General features: G+C 60.6%; 1 protein-coding gene across 11 annotated transcripts in view; it reads left to right on the top strand.

The window, feature by feature from the left end:
* ABLIM3 (actin binding LIM protein family member 3) overlaps positions 1–17,310 on the top strand; it is a 51,477-nt gene extending 34,167 nt beyond the window's left edge. For 2 of the 11 annotated variants that reach the window (XR_014185193.1, XR_014185202.1), the window contains exons 5-22: positions 1,166–1,292; positions 1,377–1,470; positions 5,426–5,513; positions 6,704–6,762; positions 7,173–7,244; positions 7,639–7,794; positions 8,942–8,971; positions 9,497–9,626; positions 10,500–10,598; positions 11,978–12,028; positions 13,328–13,462; positions 13,708–13,772; positions 14,035–14,182; positions 14,819–14,848; positions 15,275–15,333; positions 15,808–15,868; positions 16,062–16,701; positions 17,144–17,310. Coding sequence is in view for 1 of the 11 variants with exons in the window: in XM_082063415.1 (XP_081919541.1) it covers positions 1,166–1,292; positions 1,377–1,470; positions 5,426–5,513; positions 6,704–6,762; positions 7,173–7,244; positions 7,639–7,794; positions 8,942–8,971; positions 9,497–9,626; positions 10,500–10,598; positions 11,978–12,028; positions 13,328–13,462; positions 13,708–13,772; positions 14,035–14,182; positions 14,819–14,848; positions 15,275–15,333; positions 15,808–15,873; positions 16,621–16,701; positions 17,144–17,257 (1,604 nt within the window). In the remaining 10 variants the exon portion in view is untranslated. Of the gene's footprint in view, positions 1–1,165; positions 1,293–1,376; positions 1,471–5,425; positions 5,514–6,703; positions 6,763–7,172; positions 7,245–7,638; positions 7,795–8,941; positions 8,972–9,496; positions 9,627–10,499; positions 10,599–11,977; positions 12,029–13,327; positions 13,463–13,707; positions 13,773–14,034; positions 14,183–14,818; positions 14,849–15,274; positions 15,334–15,807; positions 15,874–16,061; positions 16,702–17,143 lie in introns of all 11 variants that reach the window. The other 9 variants (XR_014185201.1, XM_082063415.1, XR_014185197.1 and 6 more) reach the window with 9 other exon arrangements.
* The last annotated feature ends 1,088 nt before the right edge of the window (positions 17,311–18,398 follow it).

Genomic DNA, 18,398 nt, shown 5'->3' with positions numbered 1-18,398 from the left:
TCACAGGCAGCCACAGGCAGTGGCCAGATGGAGCCTGCTGCCTGCATGTGCCCCTTGTGGCCCGGGTGGCTCTGGCAGTGCCACCCAGAAGGGGTGGCGAGGAAATTGTGCCTGCTGGAGCCCGCACTGGTGTAATCTGCAGGGAGGACATCCCTAGAAGAAGGATGATGAGCCTCTCTCTCCCTGCAGCCCCAGCCCTGTGAGCAACATAAAAACCAGCAAGGACCTGTGTGAGAGAGGGAACGGATCCTGGCTCAGTCGAGCTGGCCAGCCTGCTTTTTGTCAGGGGTCAAAAATCCTCCCCCTTTAGCATTGTCCAGGAGGCAGGGACTTGATGGAGACCTGCCTGGGGATGGGCTGAGCGGAAAAGCCTGCCTGTTCTGCCTGCCTGCACTGCCTGTGCAGTGCTGCTGCAGCTCCCTGGTGCTGCGAGCGGAGAGGGAGGCGGCAGGGAAGGGGTTAAGGAGAAACCCCATCTGGACAAACCTGCTGCCCAGGGGGAGAAGAGGACAAGGAAGAGTCAAGGTCAGGGCTCCGAGGCCCATGTGCTTCCTGCTCCCAGCCCTGATGGAGCCAGGGGATGTGGGGAAGGAAGGGAGTCTCGTAAATACCGCAGCGGGGCGGACGTGGCTGCCGGAGAGCACAGCCCTTCCTCTGCTGCGCTCGCTGCCGGCGCTTCCCACCGCTCCCGCCCCGGAGGGAGCCCCCTGGGACCTGCCGGGGCAGCGTGGCCCCCACAGCCGACACGCTTGCCCTGGATCAAGCTCACTGCCCGGGCAGGGAGACCTGGCGCTGTGGTGGGTGCTTGGCCAGAGTGGCTGCGTGCCAGTGGTGCCTCAGAGGTCCCAGCTCCAGCAGGAGGGTTTCCTCCTGCCTCCTTTGCTGGGAACAAGCAGAGGTGCATAATTCACTAAGGAATGATCCCTGAGAGGCTGCCCCTGGAGTGGTGTCAGGAGCAGGGTGTTCATAGTAGCAGCATCCCCTAGAAAAGGGGGTCAACTGGGGCAGGGCTTTCCTCTGGGTGTGAGGGGTGTGCCAGGTTAAGTGTCTGGGTGCCTCGGCACAGGCCAGCAGATGTGGGTGTTCCTGCCACACTGCCGAGCCCCTGCCCGGGAGCTCTGGTGGTCCCGCACTCCCCCCTCCCGCCACTCTTCTGTCCCCCCAGACTGCGCAGGCTGCAAGGAGGAGATCAAGCAAGGCCAGTCCCTCCTGGCCCTGGAGAAGCAGTGGCACGTCAGCTGCTTCAAGTGCCAAACGTGCGGGATCATCCTCACCGGCGAGTACATCAGCAAGTGAGTGTCACCATGCTGGGGCTGCAGGGAGGGATGCCCAGCCCGGCTCACCCGCTGCTCACGCCCCTTCTCCTTCTCCCAAAGGGATGGCATCCCATACTGTGAGTCCGACTACCATGCCCAGTTTGGCATCAAGTGCGAGACCTGTGACCGGTACATCAGTGGCAGGGTTCTGGAGGTGAGTCCTGGGGCTGTGGCCGTCCCTGTCTGCCACAGGGACGGTGTGTGTCATGCCCAGAGGTGCATGCCTTGGGGAGGTGGGGGAGTTTCATCATCCTGCACCCTTGTCGTGCTGCCCTCGGTCTTTTGCGGCCATGGCTCATCCTGCACAGGTGTGTGGACACAGTGTGACCACCTCCTCTGGAGGGTGGGAATGGGACAAGGAGCACCACCATGCAGACCTTTGGAGAGCTGGCTTGGGTACTGGAGCTCCAGAAGAAGCCAGAGCATGCAGGGGCCTGGGTGTGCTGGGACACGTTCCCAGCCCAAGATGTGGGGACAGTAGCCTTAACCAGATGCTGCAATGGCCAGCTCTGGAGTGTCCCCACCATGCTCACCCCAGCCTGCTTTCTGAGCGCATCCCTGTGCAGGCAGCCTGCCTGTTGCCTTGGAAACACCTCCAGCACGGCTGCCCGCTGCAGAGCCCAGCCGAGGGGCTGCAGCACCCTGCCCACGGGCAGCCATCCCCATGCTACACCCCTTTGCATGGCAGCAACCGGAGCAGGGAGTCACCTTCCCTGGGCCAAATCCAGAGAGGGTTTTGCTCATCGCGTTGCTGGCCAGCAGGAGCTGCTCTGGCAGAGCCGCTGAGGGATCCCACAGGGATCTCACAGCAAGGCATGGGTACGGAGTGTGTTTTGGGTGATGTTGGAGCTGCACAGCTGGTGAGGGGAGCGGGGTTGGTGCTGGGCAGGGACAGAGACCTGTCAGGATTGGTCCTTCGCATCAGCCAGGTGGTCACATCCTGCACCTGGTCTCTGTTCCTGGAGGTGAGGTGTCCTGTCATGCTTTCTGTTCCTAAGCCAATGTTGGCAGGGGAAAAAAAAACAAACGTCAGAAGATCCAGTCTGAGGGTAAGCTAAAGGCTCAGGAAGCATAGAGAAAGAGGTCAGAATGAAGCCTGTTGTGATTTTGAGGCTATGGAGCTGGGCTGTGGTGGCGCAGAGAGGCAGCAATGCTGAAAGCATTCCTAGTTACTCCTGAGACCTTCCCTTCTGAGCGGGAGGGAAGTTGTCCCAGGGTGGCATTGGCACCCACATCTCTGCATCCCCAGGCAGAAGGGATAAGAAGCTGTACCCCAAAATTGGAGGTGCCACAGCTCCACAACAAACCAGACCACAGTTGCTGTGGGCTGGAGTGGCAGGCTGTGTAGGTCTCCAGCCTGCTGCGAGCTGTTCCAGGACATCTCCAGCCTGTTTCACTCTCAGCCTACCCAGAAGCGGTCACCCCCTCTGGTCCTGCTGTCTGGGCTGGCCTGAGAGCACCAGCCTGGCCAGGGAGCCTCTCCTGAAGCTGGAGCTGGGTGCCAGGAGCCCTCCAGCATCTTCCCTCTCTTCAGGGAGCTGCTGTGCCTGGGAGGGCTGTCTGCTGACTCCAGGTTTCGGCAGCAGTCCCAGCGCTGACTGCTGTGAGCTCAGCACCGCAGTGGCTGCCCCGGGCCAGCTGCCCAGCGTGGGGCCGCTCGCTCAGCAAATGTCTGAATGGGGCAGGGTGAAGCCAGGGGCTCCTCTGACATTGAATCCCTGTTGCTGCTCCCCTGGGCAGTCTGGTCCTCGATAACCCTGTGCCAGGACAGAGCATCCTCAGCCTCCCCAGCAGGGCAAACAGGCTGGCTGTTACATGGGGTGGGAGTTCTGGAGGGGGGGCAGGGGGTGAAAGGAGCCCCAGGGGACCTGGGACCCTGCCCCGGAGTCTGTGCTGGCACCATGGGGCACTGCTGCCTCTGAGCCACTTGTTGCACTGCTCTCGGGGTTTTCCTCTCTTGGTGCAACCACAGCAGAGGCAGGACAAGCAGGGGATGCTGCTGCATGTCTGAGGGGATGGACAGAGAGCAGCTCTGCAAGGCATGACAAGCATGGGGCAGCCTGCTTGCAAGCTGGAGGTGGCCCTGGGGTGGTGACATGGGGACAGCCGTCCCTGCTCCCCCTCACCTCCATCTCCCTGGCTCTTCTCCTGGCAGTGTCTCTAGTTCTCTCTGCCTCTCCCGTGCCCTCCATCCCCAGCTCTGCTCTCATCGGCTCTTCCTGGCTGGAGGGGCCAGCCAGCTCTGCCCACCCATGCCGGGCTGTGGGGAGATGCTGGCTGAATCACAAGATGCTCTGGACAGCAGTCAGCTCACGTTAGCGCCTTACCTGCTGCGCCCGCGCCCGGGTGGGAGCCCTCCTTGAGCAGTGGGACTTGGTGGGCTGGAACTAACACGCTTTAGCACCGGCATCCCTGCGGGCAGAGCCGGGGTGTCACCTCCTCGCAGGCGCTGTCATGGAGCTGAGAGGAGCGTAGGGTTTGTGTGCTGGAGGGCTGTGCCAGGCGAGCATCATGTAATCTGCGGGTACCCCTCACCACCCCATGGCCAGGGCTGAGCTCATGTTCCCCACCCTCCCCGGATACGTGCCTGCTCACAGTATTGAATGATCTGTAAACCCACAGGCTTTAATTGTCTTATCTGGCAGAGCGTGAAATAGAAAGGGTGCCTTTAAATAATTTTAGGTCTTAAGGAGCCTTCTCATGCTATCCCAGACGCTTCCAGGCTGTGCAGCCAGGCTTGGATGATTAATGAGTCTTTAGGGGACCCCAAGTGATAACAAGCAGTCTCTTCCCTCCCAGTCTTTTATGAGCTGTAATATTAACCAATATAAAAGGAACAAGGTTTGTGTGTGGCTCGGAGAGTTGTTTCTTGAGGAGGAGTGGTGGTGTTGAGATGTTGGGTGGTTTTTGTTGGGTCTGTGTCGAAATGGCGGTTGGCGCTGTGCTGGTACAAACCCCTGTGGGAGCAGCCAGCCCCCCTCCCGTCCACACCTCAGTCTGCAGAGCATCGCAATGAGAGGAAGAGGGGTCCAAGCTCTCCCACTTATCCCTCCTGCCTACCCTAGAACTCCCCACACATTTTTGGCATAAACTGGAGGGGAAAAACCGCTGGCTGCCACCTGCACCCCAAGGACATTGAATTCCAGGTTGATTTTTATGGGCAATCAACTGGCAGATTGTCGGTGTTCTTCACAGCTGATTTTGCTGTTGAACCTCCCTGTTTCAAACTGGCTCCAGCCCCCTCTATCATAACCCCCCGCTTTGTCAGCCAGTCTTACTTCTGCTGCCTTAAATTATCAGTTCTCTCCTCTTGGGTTATTATGGGAGTAAAATGTCCTTTGGGGTTGAGCTCTAACAGTGCAGCCCAGATTCCTCCTGCCTCCCAGCCCAGAAAACGAGCCTGTAATTGAAATGCTAGCAGACACTTTGAGTGGAAACAAGCTACCAATTAAAGCTATTATCCCTGTCAAAGAGCAAAGGGAGCAAGCAGCCCATCTCCTGCTCAGCTGGGGAATAGTGTGTTGCTAGCGCTGAAGTTCGAGCCTGGCTTCACAGAAGGAGAAAAGTTGCTTGGGGCAAGGGGCTGGCAATGGTCACCCAGGGGATCTGACAGCAAGAGGAAGCCTGTGCTTTGTGAGGTTTGTCTTTGGGGACGTTCTTCTCCCTTTACTGCTTCCTTGCTGTGACACCTGGGCCAGATTTGCTGTTCCTCTTCACACCTGTAGAGGGAAGGAGCTGGTGCAAAACACGGCAGAGTGTTACTGCAGTGGATCACTGTTATTTCCAGAGTCCAAGGACAATTTATTAGGGGTGAGGTCTGTAGGAGTACCTTGTTTGGGACCTCCTAGCTCTGCTTTCCTGTGTGTTGGGCTATTCAAAGTGAGCAGAAGGTTCCCAGTCCAGCGCATAGTCCAGCAGGTCAGAAGCGTTAGTCTCCAGTTTTCTCCATGTGTTGTGGCAGTCGCCAAGGCCACCCTGGGCAGTTTGCTCCGCTCACCCGGTCATGGTCTGCAGCAGCCAGCGATGCCAGGGCCGCTCGCCCTCCGCTCTGAGCAGGTTGCCATGTCCTGTCTTGCTCAGGGGCCCCTTTTCTCTGCTCACCCTCGCAGGCAGGAGGGAAGCACTACCACCCGACCTGTGCCAGATGTGTCCGCTGCCACCAGATGTTCACAGAAGGAGAGGAGATGTACCTCACAGGTAGGGATCCTGCTGCAGTGAGGAGGGGCCAGCGCAGCTGTGTGGAGCTGTGCTGGCCGGGGGGCATTTGGGGCTCAACTGCTTATTGTGCTCAGTGCCAAAAGGGTCCTCCTGTGCAGCAATGCCAGAAATCCCTGGCCTCCGAAGCCTCTGTGCTCTTCCTGGGCCATGCAGCAATCATTTCTGTCCATGAAACCATCCCTGATGCTGAGCTGGAGGAGACTTTGTTCCTCATCGACAGCTTTTTGCTCCCTGCGAGTCTCCCTGCACAGCGAGAAGCGCTGCTGGGCATGCCTGGATGTGTCCCTGGTCTGCACCCAGCACACAGAGGCTGGGATGGGCACAGGGTGCCTGGCTTCCCGCTCACCCCAGCCCCAGGGGATGGTGGTCCAGGACCCTTTCCCCACTGCCCCTAATTCCCCCCGTCCAGGTTGCGCTGCCAGCAGCACCGGAGGGGTAAGGCTTTCGCTCAGTTTGGGTTTGGGTTCAGCGGAGCTCATCCTCGCCTGGAGCTGCCTTAGGGGCTATTTCCAGTGCAGAGGGAGGGTTTGTTTTCTCTCAGTAACCTGTGCTTGCTTGTCTTCCTGAGTCGTGAATGATTCCATGGGTGGCAAATGTGGAATTGTGAATGGAGAGAGCTGGAGTGGGGATCCTAGCAAAGGACATCCCACAGGATGCATGTGTTCAGCATCCATCCCAGGGCGTGACTGGGCAAAGCTCAATGGCTTTGCTGGTTCCAGCCCAGGGGGCGTCGAGGGGCTGTGGGTGCCCTGGGCTCGGTGGTACCGAGTTTAACCATCAGGAGCTGCCTGGCTGGGCACTGGTTGGGCTGCACCAAAACATGCCTGGGTTTTCTGTCACACTTAGTAGTGTTGGCCTCTACATCTCAGTGCTTGGAAGCCAATGCGACACAGCAAGTGACCCCCCTCTGCACCCTCGGGGCTCCCCACCTCCCTCCTGCTCTGCTTCCCGTGGAGAGATGCTGGTTCCTGCCCCTGCAAGGCCCCCCAGCATGCAGGGGTTGAGCTGCTGCAACACCAGTTGCTCAGTGCAGCTGCTGCTTGGAGGGCACTGACACGTCCACCCCAGGGGACCACAGGCTGGAGATGGCAGGGACAGGACAAGACCCCCACATGGCAGGGGGTGGGCTGTGCGTGTAGCTGGAACACTTTCCCTTTGCTGCGTTGCAGGCTCTGAAGTGTGGCACCCCATCTGCAAGCAGGCGGCCAGAGCAGAGAAGAAGCTAAAGGTAGGCAGCAGGGTGAGGGGCATCTCTGAGAGGTGGCACATCCCAGGTGAAGTTGCCCCCGAGTCCCTGCTGGAGGTGAACTGTTGTGGCAGTGTCCAAGCCCAGGGTGGCTTCCTGGGGCTGGCCCCAGCTCTGTCCCCGCTGCCCACAGGATGGCGGGTGGCCGTGACTGTTAGTGGGGACGTGGCACCAGCCCACGCCACGGCTGGGTGGGGGCACAGCAGTCCCTAATCAGCCCCCCACGCCCATCCAGCTGCTGCTCCCTCTCTGTGCCGGCTGGCAGAGGAACTGGACCTTGAGTGAAATTCAGCCCAAAACCAACAGTTTGCTTGCTACACCCAGCGTTGTGCCTACTCAGGGGTTCCTCCTTGCTGTGCTTTCATCTGTCCTCTGTTTTTCTGCCTTCACAGCACAGAAGGACGTCAGAAACCTCCATCTCACCCCCCGGGTCCAGTATCGGCTCCCCAAACCGTGTTATCTGCGTGAGTACAGCTCTGCCCCTTGTCCATGCAGGGTAGGAGAGATGCTCTGGCCCCGGGAGAGGGAGCAGCGGTTCCTGGTGCTGCTCTGCAGTGTGAGGCATCTCCCAGGGACAAGTCCTGTGTTTGGGGACAGCACGGACAAGCCGTGTCCCCTCACCATGCTGCCAGTGCTGTTGGCACAAACCAGGAGCTCCCAGAGGGGCACAGTCCCACCCTCCCAGCTCCTCTGCCCCTTCCTGCTGCTGCCGCTGCCTCTCAGGCGTCTCCTCTCACCTCTCCCTGGCGCTGGGGTGACGATGGGCTCTGTCTGCTCTGTGCTGGCTCCACACTGTGCGCTCCAGCCTCTCTTTCCTTCTCTCTTCCTTTCCATCTCTCTATCTCTCCCTCTCCTTAGGCTAAAGTGGATAATGAGATCCTTAATTACAAAGACCTGGCAGCTCTTCCCAAGATTAAATCCATCTATGAAGTGCAGCGTCCTGACCTCATTTCCTACGAGCCCTATCACAGATACACGTCGGATGAGACGCTGGAGAGATATAGCTATGGGGAGGTACCGAGTCTCGATATGCCCAATGCTGCGCTGTGCAGGGAGCTGGGCACCCATTCAGGGCAATGGGGAAAACCGCATGTGGTTCGTTCAGTCCAGTGGGATTACTGGAGGGAGGCAGGAGTGGGGATAAGACCTCTCCTGGAGGCTTCCCATTACTGGGGAGGGGGCCTGGGCTGGAAGGGAAATCTTGGTGCTCCTGCTGCAGAGGAAGAAAGAAACCAGTGACCTTATCCAGCTGGTGACAGTGCCCTGCCCACGCTGTGCCGCAGACCCGGCGTGCAGGGACAGACAGCACTGTGTGGGAGGAGACGTCACCCTGTGTGCTGTGAGGTGGCAGGGAGCTCACCCATCACAGCCCGCAGCAGGAGGGGTGGAGGGCACGCAGCCCACGTGCATCCCTCCTGGGTGGAGGGACAGACAGACAGCAGGCTCAGCGCGAAGCCTGGCCCCGGCAGGCAGTCCTGCTGGCCACCAGCCCCAGCGTGGCATCGCTGTAGCACGGCAGGGTGGCCTCTGGTGGGTGCTGGGGGCCCAGGGGCAGCCAGGGGAAGGGAGCTTGGTCAGTGTGTTTTTGCAAGCGTGTGACAAGATGATGCCCAAGCAGCACGTGGCATTGGACTGCCCTGCCCGCTACTCCAGGCGGGCTGGGGCTGCTGGACCGTTTCATTAAGTCTGTGGAAGCAGAGTCTGAGCTGCTTACACAGAGATGAGGGACCTGAGGTGGCCCTGGAAGAGGACTTTGTAGTGACCAGCAGCAGCACCGCGTACATGTCTGGTCCCAAGGCTTGTCACAAGTCTGGTTTCCTCCAGCCCCCCTGAGATGGTGCAGGTAGCGTGGCCATGGCCTGCTGTGGAGCACAGCAGCTGCCTTCCCCTCTTGCGGCTGCTCCACCGAGGTCTCTGAGAAGAGGTGCAGGCTGCTGGTTCAGGAGGTGCCATCCTCACACCAGCTCCCCTGCAGGCCAGGGGCTCCTTGCTCAGCATCCTGTCCGTTCAGCTCTGGCTGCGCCACCAGCCGTCCTCACCTGGCAGCTGCGATGGGGCTGCAATGTGGGGAGAACGAGCTGCTGTGGGACCCCAGTCTGTCACTGCTCCCCTTAACCATGTGCTGTCTCTCTCTCCCTGCTTTGCCTCCTGCTGCCTTCAGTCCCTGGGGACCCTCTCCCCGTACTCGCAGGTAATGCCCCCCGGGGGGTCTGTCAGCTGCTGCTGCCACAGGGTGTCCCTCTGCCCAGGGACCACTGGGGCTTTGCTGAACATCTCCCTGCCCAAGGTGGGGGGCCCTGTCCAGGAGGGTCCTTTGGGCCCTGGGGAGAGCAGCACGCAAGTGCTCCCAGGGAGCAGCTTCTGCCCCATGGTGGGGAGCACCAGTAATCAGGAACAAGCACAGGGGAAGGGGATGGTCTGCAGGCAAGGGGGCGAAAGTCTCTGGCCAGACACTGTTGCCGGGTCCCAAACCTTGGGTGTCACTGCTCTTTGTCAGCGGGAGGCAGAGCTTCTGGGGAGCCCCTCCAGCTGCGGGGGACACACATGCTGCCCGGCACGTCACACCACGGAGCATCCACCCTCCAGGGCTTCCGCAGGCTTGGGGCGCCCTGTCCATGGGACACCCCCGCACAGGGCTGCCGAGGCGCTGACCCACCTTGTCCTTCATCCCGCCAGCTCTAACCCCACCTCTCTCCACACCTTTCCCCATCTCCAGGACATCTACGAGAGCTTTGACACGCGGCAAAGGCGAGCCTCCAGCCCTGGCTACATCGACTCCCCCACCTACAGCCGCCAGGGCATGTCCCCCACCATCCCGAGGTCCCCCCACCATTTCTACCGCTCAGGTGAGGATTTCAGCTGCAACCCCAGGCTGGGCTAGCTCAGACCCACAAGTGGAACGGGGATCACCAGACTGTCCCCTGCTTCTCCCAGGGACCTCGGTGGTTCTGCCTCTGGCAAGCAAGCAGGAGGCCTGGGGGGTCCATGGGGGGCTGACAGCAACAGAAGCTGTGGGGCAGTGAGCAGCCCAGCTGTGTGCATCCTTTGGTTCCCCTGACTTCTTGTGTAGAGCAGCAAGGAGAGGCCAAGGTGGCTTTGTCCTGGCTCGGAGCTGAGCTGGGGCTCATGGAGGATGGGGCGGGAGGTGACCCCCAGGTCCAGTGAAGACCGCTCAGCTGGCTTGCAAGCTCTGGGAGGGGTGTACGCAAGAGCAAGTGTGCCCAACCAGTGCTGTAAGGGGGGTCCTTACACACACACAGATGTGTGTGCACACCCTGGAGCATGTTGGGGGGAAAAAGAGTGTGTCTGTGCTTTGTCTTCTGTCCTTTGGAGTTGGGGAGGAGCAACTGGGCAAACCCAAGGTCAGTAAGTCTGGAGGTCCCGCATTCCCAGAGCTGCTCCCGTGCTGCCCCGTCACCGTTCGCCTCTGCAGCACGCTCGGCTTTCCCCTCCGCGGCGCTGGGGCAGCTGCCGCTCTGCGACAGCACCCGCATGGGGGTTTCCTCTGCATCCCACCTTCCCATGGAGATGCAGGAAATCTCTCCCTGCTCCATCACGCCCCATCCTGGACACATCACGCCCAGCACACATCCCCATCACCCCCGCCACGTGGGTCACCCCCCTGCTCTTCTAACGCCACTGCATTTAACACCCATTTTCTTCTGCCTCTTCTTCTCTCTCTTGGTCACTTATGGCTGCTTCTGCTCGGCACCGCGTAGGCACCGAGAGTGGGCGCAGCTCCCCCTACTATAGCCAGTTAGATGTGAGGTCCTCCACTCCAACCTCATACCAAGCGCCCAAGCATTTCCACATCCCAGGTAGGCTCCGGAGCACTCCGGTCCCCGGGGAAGCGCCGTGTCTGTGGCATGCCCGCATGTGCCGTCCCCCTGTGTCGCATGCGTAGCTCCGCCGCCTGCCTAGAGCCAGCTGGCAGCAGGATCTACCCCTGGCAGAGGCCATCCATAAACAGGACCTGCAGCTTGAACCCTCCTCCCTCCCCGTCACCACCCGGGTGGCCCAGAGCTGCCCGGAGTCTGCTTGATCCTTGCAACATCCCTCTTCTCCCTCATCCCTGACCTTCCTTCACCCCCAACACGAAGACGAGTCCTCTGTGGAGAGCCTGCCCCCTCCCCTGCCTCCCCCCCAGGATCACAAGCCTAAGCGTGTCTGCCGGAGGCCTTTCCGCACCCATCCGCTACAGATGACTATTTTATACTCCCCCTAGGGCCCGCCGCTCCCTCCCCCCAGAGTCTTCTGGGCTTGCCAGATGCCTGCTCCCCTTCTGCAGGGGGCCACCAGGTAAGGGCCACCACCTGCTCCCGGCCTCGCAGAGCCCACGGGGATGGGGACAGAGCGGGCAAGAAGAGAGAGTGGGGAGGGACACAGGCAGAGCTGCCCACCCGGCCCTCCGCAGACACAGTGCGGGGCAGAGCCCCAGACCACCCTGTTCAGCTGTAGACACCTCCCGCTGCCCTTGTCCTCCTCCAGAGCGTGGAACCCCGTGCAATGTATAGCTGATGCCCTGGGACAGCAGCAGGAGGACATCCAGGGGCTCCTCACTATGGCCCCCTACTCCCATCCCATCCCGGTCACGGTTTGGCCCCGCTCCTGCCCTGCCCTCCCGCTGCCGGTCGGTGGTTTATGGATGGCCCCCTCCCTGCTCTGCCAGCTCCGCTGCCTGGCCCCTGCCTGGGGGCCATAGCTCTCAGCACCAGGCTCCAGTTTGCTTCCCCTCCCAGCTCGCTCTTTTCTCTGTCTGCTGCAGAAAGAGGCTTTGGCTGATGTTGTTTCACCCCAAGGTAGCTTGCAGGTGGTTTTTCCAGGTGCTGGCACCCCCGAGAAACCGCACCGGTGCGAGCCGTGGTGCATCGCTGCCGGCTGGCAGGGGCAGCCGGGGTTCCTGGCTGCGTCGCTGCCTCCCGGGGCCGGGAGCGGTGCCGTCCCGCGGTGCATGCTGACCTGGGCGCTCACTGCATGTCCCTGCACGCACCGCAGCCCCGGGACCGCGCTCCTGCCTCCTGGAGCCCACCTGGTGCTGTGCTCCCGTGGGACGCGTGGACCCAGACGTGGTTGTGTGATGGAAATGTGATGTGGGGGCAGCATCTCCTGCAGGACCGCTGTCCTGTCTGCTCTCAGCATGCCCACACTGACCTCCCCTTCCTCCCTTCTTTCCTCCTTCCCTTTCTTCTTCCACTAGCTGCTGGTGAGAGTAACATCTACCGGAAACCCCCCATCTATAAGCGACACGGTAGGGTTTGCTGGCTGCGTGTTGGGCTCTGTGCTGCGGGGAGCGGGGCAGGGACCAGCGTGGGGCTTGGTCTGGCCGAGTCACATTTAGGGGCAGGAGATGGGAGCAGGCGTCAAGGTGACTGGTGGGCTGCTGCGCTTTGGTGGGCTGATGCTCCTGCTTCCCTTCCGGGCAGCAGAGTGCGGGGATCTGTGCAAGAGAAACGCAGCTTTGAACTGCATCCCTGTTGCAAGGGATGCAGGTGAGGGCTGTTAGTGGCACTGGGGACAGGGAAAGCTGTGGGAGGGAAACCAGGGCCATGGGGCGGTGGCAGAGGGGACGAGGGTGGCTGTTGCTTGTTGATGCCAGGGGCCAGAGCAACCTCGGGAAAGGGGTGAAGAAGGTAATTTGCAGTCTCACATGAAGCCCTAGAGAAAAATCACAGCCGATCCTGGATGGATGCTCCAGGGTGAAACAGGCCTGGGGGGTGTGAGGGGTAAGGAGAAGGCACAGGGATGTTTGGTGTCTCTCAGCGGGGCTGCCTTGTATTGTCTCTGCTCACTTCTGCGCATAGAGGGACAGCAGCTCCCCCCCAGCAGTAACTGTGTCTCCTCTCTCTCCCTGGGCTCTCCCTTCCCACCACCCTGCTGCTGGCTGCACCCGCTGCTGTAAGTAGCTGCCGCTGGCCGGGACCCTGTGCATGCTTGGGGTGGCTCTGCCACACAGCCTGTCCTCGGTGCTCCTGTCCTCACACGTCTTCTGGCCTCGGGGGGGTGAAGGGAGTAGGGCTCACCCCCCGGTTTCTCACATGTGCCCCTGCCAGAGCCGCTGGGGTCACCCCTCTGCTGCCCCCTGCTGCACAGCCCACTGCTGTCCCCTGCAGTGACCCCCGGGAGCTCTTTCCCTGCCAGAATGGAGCTTCCCTCCATCCCCTCCCAGCCTCCCTCCGGGTGATGGGACAGCCTGGGGGCACAGGGACATGGCAGGTTGGTGGCGCTGGGGCTGGGTGAGCACTATGCGGGAGCCAGAGCTTGTCATGGTGCTGTGAGCTGTTCATGTCCCTTCCCACATCTGTGACAGCCCCTCTGCGTGTCACCATCCCCACAGTCTGCCTCTGCACCCTTGTCCCCAGGAGGTGTCAGCGGTTTGAAAATGGGTTATTCTCAGTTCTGCTCCATGCTGTCCCACACACAAACCACTGGTGGACACCAGGGAGTGTGGGGAGGGAACAGGATTTGCCTTCATCCCAGGGCGGATCTTTGCAAGTCCTGCCAGCAGAACTAGGGGTCCTTGTTACAGCTCTCCCCGCTCCTTTTGCAGACAACCCCCCGGCAGCCACGAAAAGCAAAACCAGTGAAGACATCGCACAGTCGTCCAAGTACAGCCCTGCCTACTCCCCGGACCCGTACTACCACTCCGAGTCGGAGTACTGGTCCTTCCAAGGCTCCCCAAAAGGTAACAGCCCCCAACGGTGCTGGAGGATGGGGAATCCCATTCCTCCCCCAAACCCAGCTATTCCCTGGGAGGGAGCACCCCCCTGAGCTGGGTCTGAACCCTAAGGAGGGGTTGGACCAAGGTACCTGCCAAAGCGACCCCAAAATCTTAGCAGCCCTTGGGACTTGCCTGTCCCCATGCAGTTGGGGACTGTCTCCTGCCTCCCCTTTCACCCCCGTCTGACCCCTCTCACGTGTCTTTTGCAGCCCCCCGGGCCCGGCGGTTCTCGTCAGGAGGCGAGGAGGATGGGTACGACCGGGGCATGCACAAGGTGGGTGATGTCCCTGCCCGCAGCCTGGCAGGGCAGAGCTGCCAGCAGGCTGTCCCCACAACAGCTGGCGCTGGGGAGGTGGCCCAGCCTGGCTCTGACACCCAAGAAGGGGCCACCACCGTCCCTGCTGCCCTGCGCCATCTCTCCCCCCTTGGCCACCCCTGGCATTGGGCCTGAAGGAGGGGGAGTGCGCCCCTTACCATGGAGATGGGAGATGCTGAGCCCATACTGGGGTGCAAAGCAGCTTTCCCTCCCTGTCCAGATCCAGAGCGGCATCGGCCGGCTGATCCTGAGGGAGGAGATGAAGGCTCGGTCCAACTCCTACGCGGACCCCTGGACACCCCCTCGCAGCTCGGCCAGCAGCAGAGAAGCCCTGCACACGGCTGGCTACGAGGGCTCCCTCAACGGCTGTAAGGACAGCCCTGTCTGTCTGTCTGTCCCACCCTGCGTGGCCTCAGTCCCTGTGGGAAGTTCCCTGGGGTGGAGAGGGAAGGACAGGGGAATGGGGTGGGTGGTGGGAGAAGGGCCGGATGCCAGCACTTGAGAGACACTTTCCCCCTCTGGAGGGCTCTGGGTTCCCTGTGCTGTTTGCAGTCTGTCTGGGCAGCACATCATCGGGGGGTCAAAGGGTCCCTCGGCAATCTCACAGCACAGCCACGCTGGCTTTGCTCGGACCTGTTTTGGGCTCACTGCCTGTGTGCCTCATCGTTAACATCTGTGACATTAGAATCTCATCTCCTCATTAACATCTGGCACATCTGGGACCTCCTGGCACCCCAGACCTGCTAAGTGGCCTCAAGGCTGACTTCCTTGCTCACGCTGCTTTCACTGCACAGCACCCAGGGCACCCAGCCCTGATTCTCTCGGGGCTGCAGGGGTTGCTGGGGGCATTGGGGACCCTGCCGCCACATGCCCCTGCCCACTCTCTTCTTCCTCATGGCACATCTGCCCTCACGGAGCTGGTGCTGCTCAGGGATGCTCAGGGCAGCTCTGCATGGCGTAGGGTGCTCAGTCCCCCCTGACACCCGGCTCTGCTCTCCTTGCAGCTCCCCGGACGCATTACCTGGCTGACAGCGGTGAGTGTGTGAGCCTGCAACCCTCACCAGCTGCTCCCTTGTGGCAATGGGGTCCAGAGCCTGAGCTGGAGGAGATACTGGGACCAGGGTGGGAAGAAAGAGCCCTTGAAAGGCTGGGCCAGGGTAGAGCTGGTGGCAGCGCCAGGAGGGGACAAGTCAGAGAAATTGAGAGAGGAGGCTGTGTTGCACTGAAGGGTGAGGCGGGAGACCTGCCGCTGTGGGAAAGGGATTTGGGGGAAAGGAATATCAGCACAGGAGGAAGCCAGGCTGGGAATGAGTTGGAGCTGGCAGGGGACAGAGCTGGGCGAATGTGGAGCTGGGTAGTGACGTGGGAGCGCAGGGGTGGGGTGGCCCAGCGGGTGCTCTCCCGGGGTGTGGGGCTCACCCCTGCATTTTCCCTTATGCACCTTGGTGATTTCTTTGCAGATCCCCTCATTTCTAAGTCAGCCTCCCTTCCTGCCTACAGGAGAAATGGGCTGCACAGGGTAAGTGCCTCCTGCCTGCATCCTGCTCCCGCCAGGCATCCCTGCACCCTTTGTCATTCTCTGCAGGCTCCTCAAAACCCCCGGTGCTCCCCTTTTAGGACTAAGGTGTCCTGCTTCCCCCTTTTCTGCACCCCTGCTGTCACTTCTGGCCTGTGCCGGTCCAAAATGACCCTTATTGGGGACCAAAGTGACCTGTCCAGGCACTGCAGGACCTCTGTGCCTGCCCTGAACGTCCTGTAAGGCACATTTCAGAGGGATGCTGGTGTTGCTTCCCAGCAGGAGGGATTTGGTGGTCCTGCCTCCATGTGACCGGGGCTTGTCCCTTCACCTCCTCGTGCCTCAGTTTCCCCACTGCCAGGTGTAGGGCGCAGATTCTGCTTTGGGGTTGGTGCCTTCCCACCTGGGGATATGGAGGTGCCGTGCTGAGTGTTTGTAGGGGACTCCCTCTTACTTCTCCCTCTATCCCTCCCGCAGCCTCCCAGTGCCGAGCTTTTCCACTACGACAGCACGAACGCCGTAAACTGGGGGATGCGAGGTGAGGTGCCATGGGGCTGGGGAGCAGCATGGGTGGGGGACCCTGTAGGCATGGGCAGCTCTGGAAAACGGGGTCCAGGCTGGAGGGAGCAGGGAGGAGACGGGGGGGGTTCTCACAGCTCTGCGGGAGGATCCTGGCAGTGGAGGGGTCAGTGTGCCTCATGTCTCTATTGTCTTTTTCTCTCTCCCCACAGAGTACAAGGTAAGATGCTCTGCCAGACAGAGATGTGAATACCACCCAGAGGAAATCCCAGAGACGTGCCGTGTGTCCCCAGCCCTTCAGGAGGAAGCCTTGCCCTCTGCCCACAGTGCCCTGCCTTCCCCCCTTTCCATCCCCCACCTCACAGCCCCGGCGTGGGACTGTGGGGCTCAGGCCAGTCTCAAGGGTCCCAAGCCCTTTGCCAAGCAGAATTGTCGCCTGGTGAGGAACAAGAGAATGGTGGTCGTGCTGGTGGTTCCCTGCTCGTGCTCATCTCTGAGTCACTCCTGGCTTTGCAGAGTGAGCAGGAGACCTTCAGCTTGCCATTCCAGAGCCACCAAGGTGATTAAAGGTGGATTAAGGTCACCCTGAGAGCAGGTCCCCCATCTGCTTTGTCCTGTCCAAGCCCCAGGGGCAGCTGTGACACCCAAACCCTGCTAAATGTAGTGGAGGAAGGCTTTGCCTTTGTGCCCCCCATGGCCCCATCCCAGATGTGCCCCATCTGTCCTATTCTGGCTCAGTAGCTACCCCGTGATCTTCGTGTGCTTGTGCAGATATACCCTTACGAGCTGCTCCTGGTGAAGACGAGGGGGAGGAACCAGCTGCCCAAAGATGTGGACAGGACTCGGTTAGAGGTGAGGGGAGCCTTTTCTGCTGGGGACGATCTCCTGGGGGACAGAGGGCTCCAGTCCGGTGGGGTATCCCCTTAGCTGGCAGGCAGCACGGGGCTGCGAGGGGCTTGTGGACGTGTAAGGAGCAGCCCTGCAGCTCCCCAGGAGCACACGGGTGCCAGCACGCTGTCACAGCAGCCCTGCTGCTCTGCTGGCCGGGCAGGGCTGTTCCTGTGCCCCTGCACGAGGGCGTTTGGCAGGAGCAGGAGGGAGCCGGGTGCTCCCACCCTCCTGGGTGAGCAACTGGGGGTTGCAGCACCCCCATGGCGCCCTGCCGGGCCGGGGGTGCCGCCAGACCCCCTCATGTGTCCTGCCCTGCTGCAGCCATATGGCCCACGTGGTGGCCGTTGGCCCTGGGTGGTGGCCGCGGTCCCCAGCCCTGGCCCAGCGTCCCTTCTCTCCTCAGCGCCACCTCTCCCAGGAGGAGTTCTACCAGATCTTCGGCATGACCATCGCCGAGTTTGACCGCCTGGCCCTCTGGAAGAGGAACGAGCTGAAGAAGCAGGCCCGGCTATTTTAAATACAGTGCACTATAAATATATACATACCTATAAATATATACATAGAAAGATCTCTATATTGCAGCTCTGTATGATTCTCGGTGCTGTATGTGGCAGAGGCGCCCTCTGCACCCCTGAGAGTGAACTGGAGTCTTGCAGATCATTTTATGCTCTGTGTTTCCTTTTCTTTTCCAACCCTGTTTCGGCATCAGTCCTTGGGTTCTCCCAGGGGCTGAAACCGCGTGGGCCCCAAAGCGCTTGGTGTCTGTCACTGCTGCCCCAAGGGGACATGGAGGGAGGATTTTCCTGCTGCAGCCACAGCACCCAGGGCTGTGTCCTTGGGCTGGTGCATGGGGAGTGTCCTGTCCCCCTCAGCTGCTCTGTGTATTTACTTACAGGTTGGAAAACGTCCTGGGCACATTTGCAGGAGAAGGGAGTCCCACCGTGGGCTCCTTAATGCTCCCCCAGCCTTTAACATGGCCATGCACTGGGGATACCTTCAGCCTCACCCTCTGGATCAGAAACGCAGAGCTTGGGGCAGGAGGAGCAGTGGTGGGGACCCCCAGGGAGTGGGGTGCAGCCCCACGGGTCAAGGTGCAAGGCCCAGTGCGTCCTGAGCTGCTTGCTTGCCCTGCAAACCCGGTATTGCCACAGAGCCAGTTTCTCCTCCCGAAGTGCCAGAACAATGGCTTTCCAGGCTGTCCCAAAACCAAGCCCTTCTTAAAACAGCCAAAGCCGCCTCCTCCCTCGTGCAGTTTCTCGCTGCTCTTCAGGTTTGTCCAGGGCCGGCACCTGCGAGATGTCACCCGACCTGGGGCCACCACCCTTGGGGCCCCAGCAGAGCTCCAGGGTCCCAGTGCCGGGGGAGCAGTGGGGGGAGCAGTGGGGGGAGCTGGGGGCAAGGCCAGAGCAGGGGGCGCCCGTCCCACTGGCTGCTGGGCCTTTTCACGGGGGTAATGAATTACTCTGGCACTGATGTCTGTGCCCCAGATAAACCCCTCTGCAACCTTCAGGAATTAAGACCATTACCAGAGCCATTCAGCGTTCACGTCACTGCAAACTATTGGCTTGTTTGGTTGAAGGGTGTTTTTGGTTGTTTTTGGGTGGTTGGTTGGTGTGGTTTTGTTTTGGTTTTTGTTTTTTTTTCATTTTTCTTAATTA

The sequence above is a fragment of the Streptopelia decaocto genome (assembly GCF_964273445.1).
Source record: "Streptopelia decaocto genome assembly, chromosome: 12".
NCBI lineage: Eukaryota > Metazoa > Chordata > Aves > Columbiformes > Columbidae > Streptopelia > Streptopelia decaocto.
The sequence above is the reverse complement of the archived record's forward strand: the minus strand, read 5'-3'. Positions and strand labels throughout refer to the sequence as shown.